This window comes from Nerophis lumbriciformis, linkage group LG27 (genome assembly GCF_033978685.3).
Source record: "Nerophis lumbriciformis linkage group LG27, RoL_Nlum_v2.1, whole genome shotgun sequence".
In the NCBI taxonomy this organism is placed as follows: domain Eukaryota; kingdom Metazoa; phylum Chordata; class Actinopteri; order Syngnathiformes; family Syngnathidae; genus Nerophis; species Nerophis lumbriciformis.
Genome location: NC_084574.2, coordinates 31327892 through 31352552, shown reverse-complemented (window position 1 = coordinate 31352552; position 24661 = coordinate 31327892). Strand labels below are relative to the sequence as shown.

Genomic DNA, 24661 nt, shown 5'->3' with positions numbered 1-24661 from the left:
CGATTTCAGGAGGTGGGGGGTGGGGGGCGTGGTCGGGGGTGGGGCGAGGTGTGGTTGGGGGCGTGGTTAAAAGGGTAGGAGTATATTGACAGCTAGAATTTACCAAGTCAAGTATTTGATACATATATATATATATATATATATATATATATATATATATATATATATATATATATATATATATATATATATATATATATATATGTATATATATATATATATATATATATATATATATATATATATATATATATATATATATATTATATCTACATCCTGAAAATATGCAAACAAAACTGTGTTTAGATAATTGATACTTCAAACTTGCATAAATAAATCTTAAGGAATATAACATAACTTGGCTTCTGAGAGCTTCAAACTGTAATGAATAAAATGCTAAAGTTGTTGATAAACAAGCAATTATTTTAATAATTAAATATGTATATATATAATTATATATATTTAAAATTAATTATTTCAAATATGTTTATTTTAATGTATAGTTCTATGGCTGGATGTAATAAGGAGTCAGAAAAAATACAAATAAAAATACAATTAATTTTGATGTTTTTAGCAAAATATAGTAAAAATTTATTTAGTTTTTTTTTTTTTCTTAATTAATAAATATATTTATTTTTAGGTAAGATAAACATAATAATACAATTTATCTCTAGTCTGGATGATTTAGTTCTTGTCACCCTGTTGTCCTCCCGTTGTGAAAAAAGGCTGTCCTCACTCAGGTCCGCATGGAGCTGGAGGGGGCGTGGCCTCCAGCTCCGGTTGAAAATCGGGAGATTTTCGGGAGAATATTTGTCCCGGGAGGTTTTCGGGTGATGCGCTGAATTTCGGGAGTCTCCCGGAAAATTTGGGAGGGTTGGCAAGTATGAAAAAAGGTCACATGATAAACACAGGAAAAGCACTCATGAAAAGCAAACTTTTTTTTTATTGATTGAACTACTAAAAAAAATCAATGAACTCACAGCTTAGAATTAATTGATGTTAGAAAATCAACGATTCATCCCAAACAAACATTTCATTAAACGTCCCACCCCAGAAAATAATGAAAATTGAGGAAAATACAAGAAAAAGGGTTAGTTATGATATTGCATCTTATTAGTAATGATAGTAAGAAATGTATAATGTAGACAAAAAAGATTCTTCAGGAAATATGAACAAAAATCAAAAATAATTTTTAAAAATCATCTTCAAAACTCAAATACAAAGATAAAAGATGCGCAAGTAAACAATGGTGATTCTTTGTCTTTCTCTCTCTTACACACACACACACAATGCAAATACACACACACGTTGACCACATACAGTGGTCCTATGTGTACACACCACCCACTGTCACACACACACACGAGGGGGTTGAGTGGAATTTGAGCTATGTATGTTACACAGATTAGCAAACATCACAGCATTTGACACTCTCCCACAATTTAAACCTACAGTGACTGAAATCACATATTGATCAATCGGATTTTCCAAACATAAAAAAAACGAATAAATAAGTTAATATAAATAAGACATTTCGAAGAGTTTTGAATCTCAGCTTCTTTTTTTTTTTTGAATGAAAAAAAACAACCTGGCCTGAATATTTGATGATTCTTTGTTGCTGCTGAATCTTCTTAAAAAAAAAAAAAAAAACTCACACAAAAGATTTTTCTTGTGTCTTGGCCTCCCCTGCTGCCCCTGGGTTGTCTTTCGCCGCTCTTCCAATAATCGGTAATTTTCCTCCCTCCACTGCCGAAGAGCCCACATGCAGGAGAGCGCCCCCTAGCAGGAGCAGCACGCTGGCCCCCCAGCCGAGATACAGCGCCGGTCCCAGCTCTCTCTTTAAGGGCGCTGCCACGTTCGGATCGTAAAAGTCCCTAATTATTGCGTAAGCGGTCCAGGAGATTGGTATCAAGAAGGCGAGAGCAGCCACGATGAAGAGCACTCCTGCCAGTCTGCCCAGCCGAGCCTTGGAGGATTGATTGGCATCGCCCATGCAGTGGGTGCATTTGGCCCCCATCACCCCAAGTAGGAGGGCCAGTAGGCAGAGCATCAGGGAGAGAACGGTGAGGCTGCGGGCGGCTTGGGTGGACGTGGGCAGGGCCAGCGTTGAGTCGTAGGTCTTACACTGGATCTGACCCGTGGTCTGGGACAGGCAGTTCATCCAAAGACCTTCCCACGTCACCTGGGCGATCACCAGCTCCCCGCCCACGAAGGCGGACACGCGCCAGAGAGGGGCAGCACACACCAGCGCCCCGCACACCCAGCCCAGCACTGCCAGCACCAGACCCAGCAGCTGAAGACTCGTCGACGCCATGTTTGCCGAAGAAGCTGCACGCCCAGGAAAGTCCAAAACAGGAAAAAAAAGCCCTTAGAAGATGTGAAGCCAAAGTGTGGCGTGATCAGATCAGTCCTGTTTTTCACGTCAGTGATCTGCAAAGATGACATTTTTAGTGCACTTTGCAATCTTTCAGAAATCTAATGGAATATAAGGTAATGCTTGGCACTCAGCATCAAGGGTTGGAATTGGGGGTTAATTCACCAAAAATTATTCCCGGGCGCGGCCACCGCTGCTGCTCACTGCTCCCCTCACCTCCCAGGGGGTGATCAAGGGTGATGGGTCAAATGCAGAGAATAATTTTGCCACACCTAGTGTGTGTGTGACAATCATTGGTACTTTAACTTTAACTTTAGTATGCGGAACATATTCACCATTAATTAGTTGCTTAATAAAATGCAAATTAATAACATATTGGCTCTTAATTAGTCATTATTAAGTACTTATTAATGCCTTATTCTGCATGGCCTTATTATACAACTAGTAAGCCATTAACTAAGAGTCTTCCCTCAATAACCTCAGAAGTATTGCTTATTAATAGCCCTAACCCTAATCCTTATATGTTCCCCTAGTGTCCAAATAACCCTAAATTAAGTCTTTGTTACTTTGATAAGCAACTAATTAATGGCGAATATGTCCCCCATGCTAAAGTGTTACCGATAGGGATGTCTGATATTATCGGCCGAAAAAATGCTTTTAAATGTAATATCGGAAATTATCGGTATCTGTTTCAAAATTATCTGTATCGGTTTCAAAAAGTAAACTTTTTTTTTTAACACCGCTGTGTTCGCGGACGTAGGGAGAGGTACAGAGCGCCAATAAACCTTAAAGGCACTGCCTTTGTGTGCCGGCCCAGTCACATAATAGCTACAGTTTTTCAAACACACAATAGAATGCCAAGCATACTTGGTCAACAGCCATACAGGTCACACTGAGGGTGGCCGTATAAACAACTTTAACACTGTTACAAATATGCGCCACACTGTGAACCCACACCAAACAAGAATGACAAACGCATTTCGGGAGGACATCCGCACCGTAACACAACATAAACACAACAGAACAAATACCCAGAAACCCTTGCAGCACTAACTCTTCCGGGACGCTACAATATACACCCCCCGCTATCCCCCCACCCCCCCACCTGTCGTATCATTTAAAAATGTGATGTATATTATAAAAAAGACATAATAGGCCTTAAGATAAAATATAGCCGTGACAGTTCAATAATAAGGTTGCTTGAATCTAATTCAGAGCCCCCCCCCCAATCAAAAATACAAAATTATTCGTTCCACCTCGATTATGGCTTACCGAACTTAGAACAATTCACTCAACAAAGACGTCATAAAGTCATCAAAGCTCACCTTTAAGCATTCAACCCAGCACCGGCATTTTTGGAACAAGGATGAGGTGATAGAAGAAAGTTAAAAATATAATAAATCAACCGGTGTCAGCATAGAGTGGACTAGTGGTTAGAGTGTCCGCCTTGAGATCGGTAGGTCGTGAGTTTAAAGCCCCAGCCGAGTCATACCAAAGACTTTAAAAATAGGACCCATTACCTCTCTGCTTGGCCCTCAGCATCAAGGGTTGGAATTGGGAGTTAAATCAACAAAAATGATTCCTGAGCGCGGCCACCGCTGCTGCTCACTGCTCCCCTCAACTCCCAGGGGTGAACAAGGGTGATGGGTCAAATGCAGAGATTAATTTCGCCTAGTATGTGTGTATATGTGTGACTATCAGTCGTACTTTAACTTTACTTTAACTTTTATAGTATGTCCAAGTTTCACTTTTGCATCTCAGTGCAAATAACTGTGGTGCGTTCAAGGACCCTTGTGTAAAGTTAGAAACAGAGCCGTCACTATTTCTTTAAAGACGGGGAGAGACTTAACTCCCATAATAATAATAATATAATCATAATAATAATGATGGGCGGCGTGGCTTGGTTGCTAGAGCGGCTGTGCCAGCAACCTGAGGGTTCCAGGTTCGATCCCCGCTTCTCCCATCTTTGTCACTGCCGTTGTGTCCTTGGGCAAGACTTTACCCACCTGCTCCCAGTGCCACCCACACTGGTTTAAATGTAGCTTAAAGATGTGGATAATGGGGTTCACGATGTAAAGCGCTTTGAGTCTCTGGAGAAAAGCGCTATATAAATATAATTCATTTCATGTATCAGCTAATCTCTACTTTACATTTTGAAGTAAAGGAAACTTGACATATTTACAATCGTATTCAAGCGATCGTTGACCGGTTATGATTATTTGAACTAGAGATGTCCGAATAAATGCGTTAAAATGTAATATCGGAAATTATGGGTACCGGGCTTTTTATTATTGGTATTGGGTTTTTTTTGGTTTTTGTTGTTGTTGTTTTTTAAATTAAATCAACATAAAAAACACAAGATACACTTACAATTAGTGCACCAACCCAAAAAACCTTCCTCCCCACTCATTCACACTCATTCACACAAAAGGGTTGTTTCTTTCTGTTATTAATATTTCTGGTTCCTACATTATATATCAATATATATCAATACAGTCTGCAAGGGATACAGTCCGTAAGCACACATGATTGTGCGTGCTGCTGGTCCACTAATAGTACTAACCCTTTAATAGTTAATTTTACTAATGTTCATTAATTACTAGTTTCTATGTACCGTATTTTTCGGAGTATAAGTCGCACCGGAGTATAAGTCGCACCTGCCAAAAATGCATAATAAAAAAGAAAAAAAAAACATATATAAGTCGCACTGGAGCCCGGCCAAACTATGAAAAAAACTGCGACTTATAGTCCGAAAAATACGGTAACTGTTTTTTATTGTTTTACTTTCTTTTTTATTCAAGAAAATGTTTTTAATTTATTTATCTTATTTTATTTTATGATTTTTTTTTAAAAGTACCTTATCTTCACCATACCTGGTTGTCCAAATTAGGCATAATAATGTGTTAATTCCACGACTGTATATATTGGTTGATATCGGTATCGGTTGATATCGGTATCGGTAATTAAAGAGTCGGACAATATCGGATATCGGCAAAAAGCCATTATCGGACTTCCTTAATTTAAACTCATATTCTCGCCATTTGTTGGCTTTTGTGAATACAAACCATTTTTTAAATTTTTTTTTTACAAATAAAACCACATTTTTTAGGGGGTTTATCTATATATGTTCTAGATATGTTAAGGCCATCTTTAAAAAGTGTGTTTTAAAGAGATGGTTTCAATCAAACTCATGCAATAATTAGTTTTGTAAAGCATGTAAACATACCAAGTGTGTGTGATGCTGGGTTTAGGGTAGAATCGGGAGCCTTCCAGGAGTTTTGTGTATGCAGGTCCAGAGTTTGGAGATACACCCCTTTTCAAAATACCAGTGTTGGTAGTACAACACAACACATCATTGTGTTCATGCAAAAATGGTGGAAAAAAAGGACATTTCTGCCATACCACCGTTTTAATATTCTTCTGAGAACCAAAACAGAGCTATTTTTCTCCGAAACGTGCAACGCCGACATAAGAAATTGACTAACAAACGTCCACTGCGGAGGACGCTGGTTCTCAGGCAGGTATATCACCAATGATTCAGTAGCAAGGATATCAAAGCAGTATCAAGAACTCTTACCAGCTTTGGCGATGGGACATGAAATGCCTCTGTGTTTCTTCAGAGAGTCGCTTTCTTCTACTAAGACTGGCCGGCTTGTTTGTGCAACATTCATATAGTGGTGTGTAGGAGGTCTGCGGCGTGTCATTCTGCATACTCAAGACTCACACGCAGATAGTTATGCCACAAATGACAACACAAGGACACTTTGTTACACACGCTGAAAGCAATGCATGATCCAGAAGAAAACGATAATGCTTTTCCAAATGTATACGGCAATTCTTTTGGATTATCCTAAACTGAGGCCAAAGATTGCAGTAAATGGATACTTTATAAATGGGAACTGCAGTACATTTGAATTGATCCAAATGTTTTTCGTCCGAGAAAACACGGACAAATACAGGAAAACATGCAATTTGAGATTAAAAACCCGGAATCATCTGGCTGTTGGGCAGCTACAGTCGGAGTCAAAAGTTTACATACACTTGTAAAGAACATAATGTCATGGCTGTCTTGAGTTTCCAATCATTTCTACAACTCTTATTTTTTTGTGATAGAGTGATTGGAGCACATACTTGTTGGCCACAAAAAACATTCATGAAGTTTGGTTCTTTTATGAATTCGTTATGGGTCTACTGAAAATGTGAGCAAATCTGCTGGGTGAAAAGTATACATACAGCAATGTTAATATTTGCTTACATGTCCCTTGGCAAGTTTCACTGCAATAAGACACTTTTGGTAGCCATCCACAAGCTTCTGGTTGAATTTTTGACCACTCCTCTTGACAAAATTGGTGCAGTTCAGCTAAATGTGTTGGTTTTCTGACATGGACTTGTTTCTTCAGCATTGTCCACACATTTAAATCAGGACTTTGGGAAGGCCATTCTAAAACCTTAATTCCAGCCTGTTGGAACACCCAACTGCGCCCAAGACCCAACCTCCGGGCTGATGATTTTAGGTTGTCCTGAGGAATTTTTCATTGTCCCATTTACTCTCTGTAAAGCACCAGTTTCATTGGCAGCAAAACAGGCCGAGAGCATAATACTACCACCACCATGCTTGACGGTAGGTTTGGTGTTCCTGGGATTAAAGGCCTCACCTTTTCTCCTCCAAACATATTGCTGGGTATCGTGGCCAAACAGCTCAATTTTTGTTTCATCTGACCACAGAACTTTCCTCCAGAAGGTCTTATCTTTGTCCATGTGATGTCAGATGAAACAAAAATTTAGCTTTTTGGCCACGATACCCAGCAAAATGTTTGGAGGAGAAAAGGTGAGGCCTTTAATTATGGCCACAACCTTCTATTATGCAAACGCGAGACATGATTTACAATCCCGCACAAACTCAGAGGCCATGCAGTAGAAGCAGTTTGTCAATAGCTGCAGTTGCTACGATACCAGAGGTGGGTAGTAACGCGCTACATTTACTCCGTTACATCTACTTGAGTAACTTTTGGGATAAATTGTACTTCTAAGACTGGTTTTAATGGAACATACTTTTACTTTTACTTGAGTATATATATAGAGAAGAAACGCTACTTTTTCTCCGCTACTTTTATCTACATTCAGCTCGCTACTCGCTACTGATTTTTATCCATCTGTTAATGCACGCTTGGTTTGTTTTGGTCTGTCAGACAGACCTTCAAAGTGCCTGCGTTTCACCAAATACAGTCACTGGTGACGTTTCACTCCGTTCCACCAATCAGATGCAGTCACTGGTGACGTTGGACCAATCAAACAGAGCCAGGCGGTCACATGACCCGACTAAACAAGTTGATAAACTTATTGGGGTGTTACCATTTAGTGGTCAATTGTACGGAATATGTACTGTACTGTGCAATCTACTAATACAAGTTCCAATCAATCAATCAAAAGTGTGAAGGAAAAAAGACCCTTTTTTTATTTCAACCGTACATCCCGTCAAAAGCCTGACTGCACAGTTCCTGTCTTCACAATAAAAGTGCCGCTCCATCGCGCCTGCGCTTACAAAATAAGAGTCTCCGAAAGCCAGCGCAAACAAGCTAGCAAGCTACGGAGTTTGCCGCCAATGTATTTCTTGTAAAGTGTATAAAAACGAATATGGAAGCTGGACAAATAAGATGCCAAAAACCAACCACTTTCATGTGGTACTAGAGTAGACAGAGAGGAGGAACTTTTTTTCTCCTCCATTTGAAAACGTGGACGTTATCAGCACTACTGTCTGATTCCAATCAATGCAAGTCATCACAATCATACCAATTTATATTCTTTCATCCACCCATTTTCTACCGCTTTATTCCCTTTGGGGTCGCGGGGGCGCTGGAGCCTATCTCAGCTACAATCGGGCGGAAGGCGGGGTACACCCTGGACAAGTCGCCACCTCATCGCAGGGCAATTTATATTCTTGTCTTCATGAAAGAAAGGAATCTATATGTTAAACATGCATGTATATTCATTAAAACACCATTAACATGTAAACAAAAACGGCAAAATAAATGCATATAAATTATATACTGTATATATCAACGTATGTATATATATATGATATGTGTGTGTATGTTACTCATCAGTTACTCAGTACTTTTTACTTTTACTCAAGTAAATATTTGGGTGACTACTCCTTACTTTTACTTGAGTAATGAATCTCTAAAGTAACAGTACTCTTACTTGAGTACAACTTCTGGCTACTCTGCCCACCTCTGTACGTTACCTCCGTGATCAAGGCGCCGTGTTACCAAAAGTAGTTCCTCGGTGTTAGCTCTTACAATAACAATTTTTCTTATACTTGGTCAAAAAGCAGGTAACAGCATGTAAATGGAGTGTTGATGACGGGTTTTGGATGTTTTAGAGTACTTCATGGGCAGGATAGAGTAATTGCATTAGCTGCATTGTTAGCCGTCTATTGCTTGGATTTTACTGACTTCATGTCCGGCTCACGTCCCGCTCATTAAATGTGCGTGGTGGTTAAGCCAGCGTCTCCTCTCAATGGGTACAAGGTGCCATTTAGCCTTTCTTAAAGAAAAATACCCTATGCGTGTGTTGTTTTCAGCAGTATGAACCGTTCAAATTGCGAAAAGAATAAAGTTAAAAGTTAACGTGCCACTGATAGTCAAACACACACTTAAGTGTGGTGAAATTACTCTCTGCATTTGACCCATCCCCTTGTTCCACCCCCTGGGAGGTGAGGGGAGCAGTGAGCAGCAGCAGTGGCCGCGCTCGGGAATCATTTTGGTGATTTTGTCATGTCTGTGTGATCATGTTTTGTTTAAGTTATGTTCTGCTTGGTTTTGGACTCTTTTTAGTTCCTGCTTTTCACTCCCTTGTCTTGTTTCCATGGTTGCCCATTAGTTTCACCTGTTCCACGTCTGGCCTCATTGTGCACTCTTGTTTGTCACCATAGCAACTCATTAGTTTTCACCTGCCCTCACGACTCACGCACTTGTCTTTAATCATGTCACTACTATTTAACCTGGGAGTTGCTAGGCAGTCAGCCTGGCGACATCAAACTCCTGTCACTCTGCTTCACACTCTCCACACACCCTTATGACCCTTGCTGCTCTTTTTCATGCCATTTTCTCGTCCAAGTAAGTTTTCTTTATTCATGCCATAGTTTGCAAGTTTTGTTTCATTGGTCATAGTTTCTGCCTTTGTGCAAGTTTTGTGTTTATAGTCAAGTTTTGTACTTCCGCCCTTGTGCGTGCCTTTTGTTTATTCTTTTTTTTGAGTGTTAAAATTAAATATGTATTCACCTGCACGTCATATCTGGTCCAAATCATTTGCACCTCGGGAGAACAAACCACACCATAGTCCAAGTCCTGACAGATTTATACTAGGGATGTCCGATAATGGCTTTTTGCCGATATCCGATAATCCGATATTGTCCAACTCTTTCATTACCGATACCGATATCAACCGATACCGATATCAACCGATATATACAGTCGTGGAATTAACACATTATTATGCCTAATTTGGACAACCAGGTATGGTGAAGATAAGGTACTTTTTTTTTTTAATTAATCAAATCAAATAATATAAATAAATTTAAAAAAAATTCTTGAATAAAAAAGAAAGTAGAATAATATAAAAACAGTTACATAGAAACTAGTAATTAATGAAAATGAGTAAAATTAACTGTTAAAGGTTAGTACTATTAGTGGACCTGCAGCACGCACAATCATGTGTGCTTACGGACTGTATCCCTTGCAGACTGTATTGATATATATTGATATATAATGTAGGAACCAGAATATTAATAACAGAAAGAAACAACACTTTTGTGTGAATGAGTGTGAATGGGGGAGGGAGGTTTTTTGGGTTAGTGCACTAATTGTAAGTGTATTTTGTGTTTTTTATGTTGATTTAATTAAAAAAAAAAAAAAAAAAAAAAAAAAACAATATCGATAATAAAAAAAACGATACCGATAATTTCCGATATTACATTTTAACGCATTTATCGGCCGATAATATCTGCAGGCCGATATTATCGGACATCTCTAATTTATACCCATCCAAGCAGGGAGGTAATGGGTCCCATTTTTATAGTCTTTGGTATGACTCGGCCAGGGATTGAACTCACGGACACTCTAACCACAAGGCCACTGAGCATTCTTTATGAACGATTCTTCAGACTTTTTCGAGAAGTAATGCAAAAGGTTTTATAAAAAGATGATGATAAAAGCAGCTCACACTCCAGTCCAAGGGAGCAGAGTCGAAGAATGCACATATTTGCAGTAATCACTTTGTTAAAGGTTTGTTTGATGTACTTTTAACTTTTATTATTTCCCATTTATTTATTTTCTTGATATTATTTGTGTTTCTTCAACACATATTTGCCACGGCTGTTTCAAACAGCACCAACTCGGCGAGTCTAAATAAAAGAAAGCAAATGTGAGCAAAATCTAAAAGAGTTGAGCTTTTACCAAAGGCAGCAATCCTAAATGAAGCTTTCAGCACATACACGATGTTGACATCTATAGTTATATTTTGATAAAGACGGAGAAAACACGCTACTCGTAAACGGCGCTTGCAGCAGCGACAAACATCAGTAGACGCAAAGTTAAATCATGAAATTAAAGTCCTGATATCAATTTCCTTGACCCAGCCACACACGAAGATGTTGGAGACCATACTTGCCAACCCTCCCGATTTTTCCGGGAGACTACCGAATTTCAGTGCCCCTCCCGAAAATCTCCCGGGGCAACCATTCTCCCGATTTTTAACCGGACAACAATATTAAGGGCGTGCCGGGATGGCACTGCCTTTAGCGTCCTCTACAACCTGTCGACTTGTCCGCTTTTTCACCATACAAACAGCGTGCCGGCACAGTCACATGTTGTATGCGGCTTCTGCAAACACATGAAAGTGACTGCAAGAAATACTTGATCAACAGCCATACAGGTCACACTGAGGGTGGCTGTATAAACAACTTTAACACTGTTACAAATATGCGCCACACTGTGAACCCACACCAAACAAGAATGACAAACACATTTCACACATCCGCACCGTAACACAACATGAACACAACAGAACAAATACCCAGAATCTCTTGCATCCCTAACTCTTCCGGACTACAATATACACCCCCGCTACCAACAAAACCCGCCCCCCCCCCCCCCCCAACCCCGCCCCCACACCTCAAACCCCCCCCATCTCCCGAATTCGAAGGTCTCAAGGTTGGCAAGTATGTTGTGGACCTCCATACTTTTCAAAGTTTTGTCGTGTTGAATGACGTCTGGCCAGTGGTGTGCCGTCAGGGCCAGCAAGGCCTTCTCTGCTGGCCTAACATAACCAGATACTCACTTGGGAGTCCCAAGTGAGTATCCAATCACAAGTTGCGAAAACAGGAAGTGGCACCGGAACCATACGAGCCATAGAAAGCTACATAAAACTCACCGGTACAATAACCAGGAAGATAAAGTGTTTGTCTTACACCTAGTAAGCATTCCTCAACTTTCAATCAATCAATCAATCAATGTTTATTTATATAGCCCTAAATCACAAGTGTCTCAAAGGGCTGCACAAGCCACAACGACATCCTCGGTATATCCCACATAAGGGCAGGGAAAAACTCACCCCAGTGGGACGTCGATGTGAATGACTATGAGAAACCTTGGAGAGGACCGCATATGTGGGTAACCCCCCCCTCTAGGGAGACCGAATGCAATGGATGTCGAGTGGGTCTAACATAATATTGTGAGAGTCCAGTCCATAGTGGATCCAGCATAACAGTAAGAGTCCAGTCCACAGTGGGGTCAGCAGGAAACCATCCCGAGCGGAGACGAGTCAGCAGCGCAGAGATGTTCCCAATCGATATACAGGCGAGCGGTCCACCCCGGGTCCCGACCCCGGACAGCCAGCACCCCATCCATGGCCACCGGATCTGTGTGTCTCCCCTTCCACAAGGGATAGGGGGGAGCAGAGGAGAACAGAAAAGAAACGGCAGATCAACTGGTCTAAGAAAAGGGGGGCTATTCAAAGGCTAGAGTATACAAATGAGTTTTGAGATGGGACTTAAATGTTTCTACTGAGGTAGCATCTCTAACTGTTACCGGGAGGGCATTCCATAGTACTGGAGCCCGAATAGAAAACGCTCTACAGCCCGCAGACTTTTTTTGGGCTCTGGGACTTTCTCAGTCTTTTTTTGCCACATGTGCCAGCTTTTTTTAAACATGTTGCGGGCATCAAATTCCAAAGGAGCACATTTTTGCAAAAAACAAAGTTTCCAGTTTGAACGTTAAGCATCTTGTCTTTGCAGTCTATTCAATTGTTTCTTAGATTTTTAGGAGTGATACTGGATGACGGCCTGACATGGAAATCTCATATTGCACATGTACGGAAAAAGATGTCTAAGAGTATTTTTATATTAAATAAGGTAAAATATGTGTTGGATCAGCGGTTCTCAAATGGGGGTACACGTACCCCTGGGGGTACTTGAAGGTATGCCAAGGGGTACGTGAGATATTTTTTTTAAATATTCTAAAAATAGCAACAATTCAAAAATCCTTTGTAAATATATTTATTGAATAATACTTGAACAAAATATGAATGTAAGTTCAGAAACTCAGTGAAGCACAAGCTCAGGTTTGTCACTAAAATGTCTGTCAAAAAGAACTGTGAAAAGAAATGCAACAATGCAATATTCAGTGTTGACAGCTAGATTTTTTGTGGACATGTTCCATAAATATTGATGTTAAAGATTTATTTTTTTGTGAAGAAATGTTTAGAATTAAGTTCATGAATCCAGATGAATCTCTATTACAATCCCCAAGAGGGCACTTTAAGTTGATGATTACTTCTATGTGTAGAAATCTTTATTTATAATTGAATCACTTGTTTATTTTTCAACAAGTTTTTAGTTATTTTTATATCTTTTTTTCCAAATAGTTCAAGAAAGACCACTACAAATGAGCAATATTTTGCACTGTTATACAATTTAATAAATCAGAAACTGATGACATAGTGCTGTATTTTACTTCTTTATCTCTTTTTTTCAACCAAAAATGCTTTGCTCTGATTAGGGGGTACTTGAATAAAAAAAAAATGTACAGGGGGTACATCGCTGAAAAAAGGGTGAGAACCACTGTGTTAGATTATAGGGCAATGCGTATATTGTATTGTGCACTTATATTGCCATATATCAGCTATTGTGTGGAAGTGTGGGGGAACACATATAAGAGTAACATAAAGGCATTGTATCAACTACAGAAAAGAGCTATAAGGATTATTCATAAAGCAGATTACTTAGAACACACTAACATATTATTTATTAATTTGGGTTTATTGAAATTACAGGAGCTAGTAAAGTTACAGACATTATGTGTCATGTTTAAGGCTAAAAGTAAAACATTACCAGCAAATTTACAAAAAATGTTTGTCATCAATTCTGAGAATGAAGAGCATAGAAGAAAAGGTCATTTCAAACATCAATATTCAAGGACAACTTTAAAACAAATGTGCATATCAGTGGTGGGGGTTAAACTATGGAATTCTCTTTACAATGAGATAAAAGATTGTAAAAACATATTCCAATTGAAAAAAATATATAAAGACAGAACAATAAGATCGTATGGACAGCCATAAGTGTTTACATTTTGCTTTATATTTATTATTTTACTTATTTTTTGCCTAGTTTTGTATTTGTTTTGTATCATCCCGTGAGGTGCATATAACTTATTTTGTTTTTTTGTTCGGTTTGTACTTCATGAAGTTTTGCACTTGTGTTTTTTTGTGTGTTTTTTTTTGTTGTTTTCGTTATATTTGGATGTAATTGTTGGTTTATAAATCATTAAGACTACGTACGATTTTTCTTCATCCTGCTCCTTCTCAGGCATTGGTGTGTAAATGTATAACTGAATAATTGTGGTATAATTGTCTATCAAAGATGCACATCAATGAAGGAGATAAATAAAAATGAAATGAAAATGAATATAGGTTGAAAAGGATTTGCAAATCATTGTATTCTGTTTTTATTTACCATTTACACAACGTGCCAACTTCACTGGTTTTGGGTTATGTAGATAAAGAAAATTTTTCTGGGGGAAATACCAAATTCCTAATTTCCAAGGCAAATGTTGACAGGCTTGTTTGGATTCCATTAGATTGTGCAATACAAACTACTGTAAGTGGTCCCTCTCCCAACACACATTCTGACTCAACATTTACCAGCTGTAAAATTTAACATTTTCATTCATAAACCCTTTTTTTGTTTGAGGACGCCATCAAAAATGATAGTGTGAGCGAGCAGTGATGTCATTGAAGCACACTCCGGATGTTTCCTTTCTTAAATGCATGGTTGGCTTGCAGACATTTCCCATTGTCTCTCATTTCCTTGAGGGAAGTGACTTTGTAATGTTTCTAATTATATTATATTACTCAGCACATGACATATCCGTTAAAGGATACGACTAAAATCATCAGTTTTGACACACTAAATTATTGTAATGTAATTTGTTCCATTAGTTAATAATCACACTGTTAGTGAAATATCAATTCAAGTATAAATTGGTTTTCAAATAAACATTTTTAAAGAAAAAAGTCAGCATCATGTAGTGCTGCAGTTCTGAGAAAATTGTTTAATTCCAAAATCACATAATTCCCTAACCCACAAAATACACTGATTTACACTGTAAAAACAAACAAACAGGATTTCACAGCATTTAACAGCAATTTTCCGGAGTAAAATACTGTAATCAAAATGTAATGTAATATCACAACAGATTACTGTAAATTCTAATTAATTTGTCTTTTAAGGCATTCTGTAGACTACATTGTACAGTAGGTGGCGGTATGCTGTCAAAACAAGAGAGAAATTAGCAATAGAATTACAACTGTGAAGTCACAGCATATAGTTGGAACTTTATTGTTGATAAATGGCTTTCGCTTTGCATAGTACAGTTTTAACTTGCACTTACAGACGTAGCGACAAACTGTAGTTACTGACAGTGGTTTTCTGAAGTGTTCCTGAGCGCATGTGGTGATATCCTTTACACACTGATGTCGCTTTTTGATGCAGTACTGCCTGAGGGATCGAAGGTCCGTAATATCATCGCTTACGTGCAGTGATTTCTCCAGATTCTCTGAACCTTTTAATGATACTACAGACCGTAGCTGGTGAAATCCCTAAATTCCTTGCAATAACTCGTCCAGAAATGTTGTTCTTAAACTGTTGGACAATTTGCTCACGCATTTGTTCACAAGACTAAAATAATCAGTTTTGACACACTAAATTATTGTAATGTATTGTTCCATTAGTCAATAGTCACACTGTTACTGAAATATCAATTCAAGTATAATTGGTTTTCAAATAAACATACAAATGTTTTAAAAGTCAGCATCATGTGGTGCTGCAGTTCTGAGAAAATGGTTTAATTCCAAAATCACATAATTCCCTAACCCACAAAATACACTGATTTACACTGTAAAAAAAATTACCAGGATTTCACAGCATTTAATAGCATTTTTCCACAGTAAAATACTGTAATCAAAATGTAATGTAATATCACAACAGACTACTGTAAATTCAAATTAATTTGTCTTTTAAGGCATTCTGTAGACTACATTGTACAGTAGGTGGCGGTATGCTGTCAAAACGAGATTAGCAATAGAATTACAATTGTGAAGTTACAGCATATACAGGTAGTTGTTTCTGCTAGGGATGTCCGATAATGGCTTTTGCTGATATCCGATATTCCGATATTGTGCAACTCTTTAATTACCGATACTGATATCAACCGATACCGATATCAACCGATATATACAGTCGTGGAATTAACACATTATTATGCCTAAATTGGACAACCAGGTATGGTGAAGATAAGGTACTTTAAAAAAAATAAATAAATAAAAAATAAGATAAATAAATTAAAAACATTTTCTTGAATAAAAAAGAAACTAAAACAATATAAAAACAGTTACATTGAAACTAGTAATGAATGAAAATGAGTAAAATTAACTGTTAAAGGTTAGTACTATTAGTGGACCAGCAGCACGCACAATCATGTGTGCTTACGGACTGTATCCCTTGCAGACTGTATTGATATATATTGATATATAATGTAGGAACCAGAATATTAATAACAGAAAGAAACAACCCTTTTGTGTGAATGAGGGAGGGAGGTTTTTTGGGTTGGTGCACTAATTGTAAGTGTATCTTGTGTTTTTTATGTTGATTTAATTAAAAAAAACAACAACAAAAAAACGATACCGATAATAAAAAAAACCCGATACCGATAATTTCCGATGTTACATTTTAACGCATTTATCGGCCGATGATATCGGCAGGCCGATATTATCGGACATCTCTAATTCCTGCGGTTCGCAGGAAATCAAACAGTGTGTTTGCTACGCGTATAGCATATGCTGCAGATGTCACAACATGTTCTTCGCAAAGACCTCCGTCTAAACAGGAAAATCGGTTTTGGCTTTGCACCGGACTCCTTTCCACAAACAAAAGGCAGCTAGGCCACACAAGACTCCCAGGACGAGTGCAGGTGCTCCTAGAGCCAGCGCCACTGTGGTGTTGGCGCCCACCGCTATCACCACGCCAGCCAACACCAGCACCACAGCGGCCGCCGAGGCCACGCAGACGTTCTTTTTTTTAACCTTCTTCTGCTTTTGCCTCTCCTTCTCCTGCTCCTCTCTCTCTCCGTCCCATATTTTTCTCTCCTCCTCCTTCTTCTCCTCCTCCTCTTGCTTCTTCCGCTCCTCCTCCTCTTTCAGCTTGCTCTGCGCTCTCTCGTACATTTCATTGGTGTAGTGTTTGCCGCCGTTGTCTTGTATCATCTCCTTGATCATGGTGACCAGCTCTTTGACCTGGACCGGGTCGTCTGCGTCGTTGTTGTTGAAGGCGTGGTATCTGCGTCCGAACGTGATGGAGAGTCTGCGCAGCTCCTTGCACTCCTTCAGAGCGTTGTCAGCTTTGGCCTGGTCTTTGCACGTAAACAGCATGATGGTGTACATGGACGCGTCGTCGCCAAAGTTGTTCTGGATCCACTTCACAGCATTTCTCTCCTCCTCTGTGAACCTCACACCGAGCCTGATCACTAAGAGGAAGGCGTGAGGGCCCGGCACTGACATCTTGACACATTCCTCTATCCTTGACTTTAACTCTTCCTCTGTGATGGCCGTGTCAAACAGGCCGGGCGTGTCAATGACCTGCACCGCTGTCCCGTCCACGTACCCGCTCTGCGTCTCGCAGTGTTTGGTCACCGACACAGGGCTCGGATCCTCTCTGAAGGCAGCCCTGCCGAGTATGGTGTTTCCTGTTGCGCTCTTTCCTGATCCAGTTTTCCCCACCAGGACTATCCTCAGACCGCCAGACAGATCCAGAGCTGTAAAGACAATCAGAATCAGAAATACTTTACTAATCCCCGAGGGGAAATTAAGATTTTCAGCACAATCCCATTCAAGAGCAGACAAACATTACAGGGAGACAGAACAGGATCGCTGACGGGTCTGCCAACTTCCGGCGCCCCTTACAAAAAAGGTAAGAAACAGGTAAACGCAAGGGGGAAAAAACTCATAGCCATAGCACACATAAACATGTGTGTAAGAGGGAAACATCAAAGGACATTAAATACATTATAAGAGCAGAGCTGATGCAACCAGCCGCTTCTACACACAGTCACAAAAGTAAAACAACAACAACAACCAAACTAATACACTGTGGTGACCTCTGCCGTGTTCCACGCCATTGTCTGCTGGGGTGGGGGGAGCATGGCCAGAGACAGGAGCAGACCCAACAAAGCAACAAGGAGAGCCAACTCTCGGCCAGTGTCCAGTCCGCATGGATGAGCAAGGATACGTCCAAGGAGACCGAGGTGTCCGATACCTGCTCATTCAGCCAAGACACTGTGATGCTTGTCCGTCCCGGCACTCAGCGCCAGCTCTGCAGCCCAAGCTCAATTCATCAGTAACCCTTAATGATATGTCATCTGCTATGGATGTTTCTTTGTTTAAATATTACTACAAACTAGAATTTGCAATTCCGTTAAGAATTGCGTGTGAATGCCCCATGTGCGCGTGAGCGGAACTGAAATACTTGAATGTCCAGGGTGAGTGGAGTGTGTGGATGTTGGAACAGTTCGGATCAGTTGAGAAATGCGGGATATGGAGAAGTTTGTATATTGCTCATTCATTTTCAATGGGGGAAAAACCATGGTAATTCCGGGTAATTCGGGAATTTTCAGAGTCGGGAAAAATGCTGGCTTGAATGTCCAGGGTGGGTTGTACGGCATACCGGTACTATACCGGCTCTAAAAAGGGCATGACTGTCACGGCCAGGGCGCATTCCAATGCGCCCTCATCCTTGCGTTTTGTTTGTTGCACCTCCGCCCTGCAGCAGCCGCCAGCTGCAATCATTCACCGGCAATCAGCGCACCTGCCTCTATTGATCGAGCTGCCTTCTAAAGCCTGCACAAGCTACCATGCCACGCCGGAATATAGTCTTCTGTACCGTAAGCCGATACCCAGCTTTATGCTCTTTCTCTGTCCTGATCTCTGTGCTTTACCTGTGTTGATTGTTGTGTCCTCCCTCACCCCGCAGTTCCCTGTGTGCATCCCCGAGTCACGTTGTGTGTCGTGTGCTCCTGGATCTTCCCTGTCTTCCTCGCGCTCCATGGTTCTCGACTCCTTGCTTGCCCCCGGACTACGACGACTCTCTCCTGCCTCTCGACCCCACTACCGCCCCTGGACAACTCTGCCTACCTTGCCCTTCTCGGACAACACCGCTCCTCCCAACACGCACCTCCAACATTTACGGTAAAACGCTCCAGTTAAATACTACACATAGTCTGTCACCCATTCCCTTTTGGATTTTGTCACACACACCATTTTATAGTTTATTAGTTTTGTTTATTATAATATATATATTAACTATATATAAAATCAATCATTGAACATTTCTTCTATATATAAAATCAATCATTGAACATTTCCTTCCTCTGGTGTCTGTTGCCGTCACCTCCCCTCTTAACCATAACAATGACATTGCTGGGTTTACGAGCAGAGGAGCATGTTCGGCAGCGCACAATCACAGAGTACTTACAAGCAGACACAGTGTGTAGACAGAAAAGGGAGAATGGACGCATTTTGACTTTAAAACTAACGATAAAGGTGGAGATATAACACTGAAATGCCCTCAGGAAGAGGTGCTTTAAGACATGGCTAGCGAGCTAGCGGCTAAAGTCCATCCGCAGTCGGCAGTGTTTTAGCTACTTCTAAATCACTAATCCTCGCCTCCATGGCGACAAATAAATCCAATCCAATCCGCTTTATTTATATAGCACATTTAAACAACAAAATGTTTCCAAAGTGCTGCACAACAATATTAAAAATAATATTCTAATATTATCCTGAGCTCCACCAATGACTGAATAAAAACAAAAAATAAATACATATAAAATCAATATATATATAAAAAAAACAGTATAAAATAAATATGATTAAAAATGATTTTAAAAGGTAAAACCAATTAAAACAGCAAATAGAAATCAACATTTTAAAAACACAGAGGACAACAGAGGACCACACAACTCACGTAGTGTTAAAAGCCAAAGAATAAAAGTGGGTCTTAAGACGAGACTTAAAACACTCCACTGTGGGAGCACTTCGAACATGGAATCAGAATCAGAATCAGAATCAAAATCAGAATCAGAATCAGAATCAGAATCAGAATAGTAAAATGTGTGTGTCTGTAATCACATTTGGGTGAAACAGCAAACCTGATTGGCTGTGTTTTTACACATGACTTTTGCGACACTTCTGCCGTGTAGCCCCTGATTAACACAGGACGTGTCACGGCTGTGGCGCCATTGTTGCTGTCCGTTTTTATTTAAGTCAAGGTGTCCGTTTCCACAGCCTTTTGTACTGCACTGCAATAGCTTTGCCTTCCAGACCCATCCGCTAAATATACGCAAAGCTTCTATTTTTGCCGTTCGCATCAACACAGCGGATCAAGTCATGCATAAACACAAAAAAAATGTATCTGGTTTACTTTTAAAATAAAATAGTCCGTCTTCAAGGTGGATCGTATTTTACACTTTTAAACGTCCTAATGGGCTGGAACGACCATGAAGTCAACATTGTCATAGGCCGTGCGTTTCCCACCTAGGCCTTCAGTGATGTCCGACTTCAAAGATTACCTCTCAAAATACCATAATTGATGTCACCACATGACCATTGCTGGAGAAATACTATACAGAAACACATTTACGCACTACTGGTCATTGGAACACCTCAACAGTGTACAAAACGAGTTCTTTAATGGCGCATCAGCAATTAAAACATATCTTATGTGGTACTGTCAAAATTATAATTGCAAAAACATACTCGAAAAAATCAAATATTTGAACTCACAATTTGTAGCACCCATTTGACGCCGTATAAGCCAGTGGTTTCCCTGCTCGTCAGAGAAACCTGCGAAACAGGCTTGTAGGGATGATATAGCCTCTGTGTTTTTTTCTGACCTAACGTATATAGCTATATTGTATACCGGTATATATATATATATATATATACAGTACAGGCCAAAAGTTTGGACACACCTTCTCATTCAATGTGTTTTCTTTATTTTCATGACTATTTACATTGTAGATTGTCACTGAAGGCATCAAAACTATGAATGAACACATGTGGAGTTATGTACTGAACAAAAAAAGGTGAAATAACTGAAAACATGTTTTATATTCTACTTTCTTCAAAATAGCCACCCTTTGCTCTGATTACTTTTTTTGCACACTCTTGGCATTCTCTCGATGAGCTTCAAGATGTAGTCACCTAAAATGGTTTTCCCTTCACATGTGTGCTTGAAGCTCATCGAGAGAATGCCAGGAGTGTGCAAAGCCGTAATCAGAGCAAAGGGTGGCTATTGTGAAGTAACGAGTATATAAAACATGTTTTCAGTTATTTCAAATGTTTTTGTTAAGTACATAACTCCACATGTGTTCATTCATAGTTTTGATGCCTTCAGTGACAATCTACAATGTAAATAGTCATGAAAATAAAGAAATTGCATTGAATAAGGAGGTGTGTCCAAACATTTGGCCTGTATCCATCCATCCATCCATTTTCTACCGCTTCTTCCCTTTGGGGTCGCGGGGGCGCTGGAGCCTATCTCAGCTACAATCGGGCGGAAGGCGGGGTACACCCTGGACAAGTCGCCACCTCATCGTTTGGCCTGTACTGTATATATATATATATATATATATATATATATATATATATATATATATATATATATATATATATATATATATATATATATATATATATATATATATATGTGTGTGTGTGTGTACATATATTTAAATTGACTAAAGAGATATATTTTCTTAGAAATTATATATAATGATAGGATATATTCAACTAATCATGATCTCAAAATCTAGGGTCCACAGGCGAGGTTTACAGAGTAAGTTACTTTCGTTCTGAAACGGAAAAAGCTGAGTTTTCACTTAACCCTCTCTCTGGAGTACCTCCCTGTTCTACACTATCGCCAAATACAACCACAACAATACAAATATGCCTCTGAGGACCGGTATCCTCTGGAGTGGACATTTCTATTGTCCGAGTTACACATTTTGAGAGAAAAAAATAGCCCTGTTGTGCAAAACACATCCTCTCAGGAAGATATTGGTAAATAACAGTGTCAACCAATATCTTTTAAGGCAAGTGGTTTATATGTCAGTGAATGTAGTTTTAATGAAATGCATAACTTAACAATATCAAAGAACAATCATTTTTTGTCATTTCATGTAAAGTATGGTCAAAACATCAGAGATTAGATGTTGTGTTAATTTATGGTATATGTATTAATGGCAATCCCTAAATGCTCTAAGACAGGGGTGTCAAACGTATGCCCGGGGACCGGATCAGGTTTTATCCGGCCTTCGGGATGAGTTTGCTAAGTATAAAAATTAACCTGAAATTTTTTAATTAAAGAAACAGCTGTTCTAAATGTGTCCACTGGATGTCGCAATAGCAATTCTTTGTATATTTGTAGATGATACTACATATGTACAAAATAAACCACATGATGTTAATACATCAGTCGAGGAAAATGATCAAACTACATAATTAAAATACTGTTATTTGATTTTGATATTATTTTTTTATCTTGATAGATTGAAAATGAACACCAATGAGTTGACTGATGAACATTATCACATAATTTATCATAAAATATAAATAACAACCGAATAAACATAGAATGCTATTAACCGCAACATGTAATTGTAAAAAAAATTAAAAAAAACATCATGATTTGTACAATTTCAGAATGTGCTAGTTCTATTTTTAAACAAAGAAAACAATCTGAACTTGTCTTTATTTTTAAGTTATCGTGCCGTGATTTCACCACTTGGGAGTAGATTTTGCTCCATGTGGCCCCCGATCTAAAATGAGTTTGACACCCCTGGTCTAAGGTACATAAGAAAGTGTGTCAACAGAAAGTCAATGACAATGTATCCCAGTATGCATGTTCAAAAAAACTAAACTACAAAAAAAAAGATAGTTTTTATTCTTGACTCAGTAGAATTATAGTGTCAGACAGGAACGAGACAATGAATGAACCTACCATCAAAGTTATTCAGACCACACCCATCAGATCGAGGTAGAGTTTTCTGCTTCTTTTCTCGCAGAGGTATTGCTGTAACGATTGGTAATAACATGGACACAGAAAGGGAAAACACCCATGACATCATCATTACTATCTGTATGTGTATTCGTTATTCTTTGCCATTCTGGTAATAAATGTATCTTTCTTTGTAACTTGTTTGTGAGCAAATATTTGTCTTACCTTCAGCCATTACTGTAGATTCCCAGTTTAGAAGATTAGCCAAGTATGTTATTCCAGGTCTAGATTGAGAATTTATTTAGCTTCTTACCTCAGCTTTCCCATTTGTTTGACTGAGAAATGTCTGGAAGCGTAGGTCGTGCACAGGGTGCTTCCTATTTCCTTGTATTGTCTTTACTTAGAATCCCCACATTTGCAGTCCAATGCTCTGGGTATACTGAGTGGGTTGGAATAATAACACGATTGCCATGTTCAAGAGAAAAAAAAAGGCAATATTCTAGTTTTTTTACTGAATATTAGTGAATTTTACCTGCACTGAAGCTCGGGCAAGTTTTTTTTTCGAGACAACACATTCACATTGTTGATGTTCCTCTTACTTAAAAATCAAGGCAGTCTGACTAAAACTATTTGCATGATTGGAATACGCCTGTTTCTGGCTTTGTACCTATTTTCCAGTCTTATTTCCTTTGATCTTTCCTTTTGAATATGAGTGTGAATGGTTGTTTACTTATAGTTGCCCTGTGATTGCTGGTGAACAGTTCAGGTTGTACCCTGTATGGAGGTTAATTTGTGTCTTTATTATAAAAGCTTTTTTTTTGACACTGAATTTATGTAACTGAATGTTTTGTGTTGATTTTTTTGTTTTATATCAAATTATGCTGACAATTTTATTGAATAAAAATCCATCCATCCATCCATTCTCTACCGCTTATTCCCTTTTGGGGTCGCGGGGGGTGCTGGAGCCTATCTCAGCTACAATCAGGCGGAAGGCGGGGTTCACCCTGGACAAGTCGCCACCTCCTCGCAGGGCCAACACAGATAGACAGACAACTTTCACACTCACATTCACACACTAGGGCCAATTTAGTGTTGCCAATCAACTTATCCCCAGGTGCATGTCTTTGGAGGTGGGAGGAAGCCGGAGTACCCGGAGGGAACCCACGCAGTCACGGGGAGAACATGCAAACTCCACACAGAAAGATCCCGAGCCCGGGATTGAACCCAAGACTACTCAGGACCTTCGTATTGTGAGGCAGATGCACAAAATGTGTGAGCAAAAACGATGTTTTGAGCAAAATTTCTCAAATAAAAAAATCAGTTTGTTAAAATCCAGGTCTTTTTTTTAATCCAGTGTGTAAAAATTCAGTGTAAACAAAATGTGTGTATGAAACATCAGTGTAAAAAAATTCAGTGCAGAAAATATTCTGCTTCAAATGCTTCAAAATTCAAGACCTGGTTCTGGGAAATTAAGACTGAAGCATTTGATCCGGTCTCAGAACCTGCCAATGAGGTGTCAAGTTTGCAGCGATCGGCAAGCTACTTAGAAAATGTAGTAAACTAAGCTGCAAGTTACTCCCAATTAAATATAGCTAAGTTACAGGGGAAGCCATCCCCGGGGAATTGTAGCAAGCGGCAGAAAATTAATGGATTGACGGATTCATTTTTAAACATACAAT

The 24661-nt window shown here is 39.3% G+C and overlaps 2 protein-coding genes across 3 annotated transcripts; both read right to left on the bottom strand.

Annotated features, from left to right (window-relative positions):
* Window positions 1-1025: 1025 nt before the first annotated feature.
* On the bottom strand, window positions 1026-17726 carry LOC133624314 (claudin-4-like). 2 transcript variants are annotated; one of them, XM_061987800.2, is made up of 2 exons: window positions 17592-17726; window positions 1026-2328 (listed from the first exon to the last, which is right to left on the bottom strand). In XM_061987800.2, exon 2 carries the CDS (start codon window positions 2312-2314, stop codon window positions 1652-1654), a length of 663 nt encoding a protein of 220 aa, XP_061843784.1. In that variant the 5' UTR covers window positions 2315-2328; window positions 17592-17726; the 3' UTR covers window positions 1026-1651. The 2 variants fall into 2 exon arrangements, with proteins under 2 accessions (XP_061843784.1, XP_061843783.1); XM_061987799.2 differs by lacking the exon at window positions 17592-17726 and adding an exon at window positions 5952-6004 and having other exon boundaries at window positions 1026-2430.
* On the bottom strand, window positions 16366-23303 carry LOC133624313 (GTPase IMAP family member 4-like). The gene is made up of 3 exons (XM_061987798.2): window positions 23208-23303; window positions 22986-23057; window positions 16366-17742 (listed from the first exon to the last, which is right to left on the bottom strand). Exons 1-3 carry the CDS (start codon window positions 23215-23217, stop codon window positions 16811-16813), a joined length of 1014 nt encoding a protein of 337 aa, XP_061843782.1. The 5' UTR covers window positions 23218-23303; the 3' UTR covers window positions 16366-16810.
* Window positions 23304-24661: the final 1358 nt, after the last annotated feature.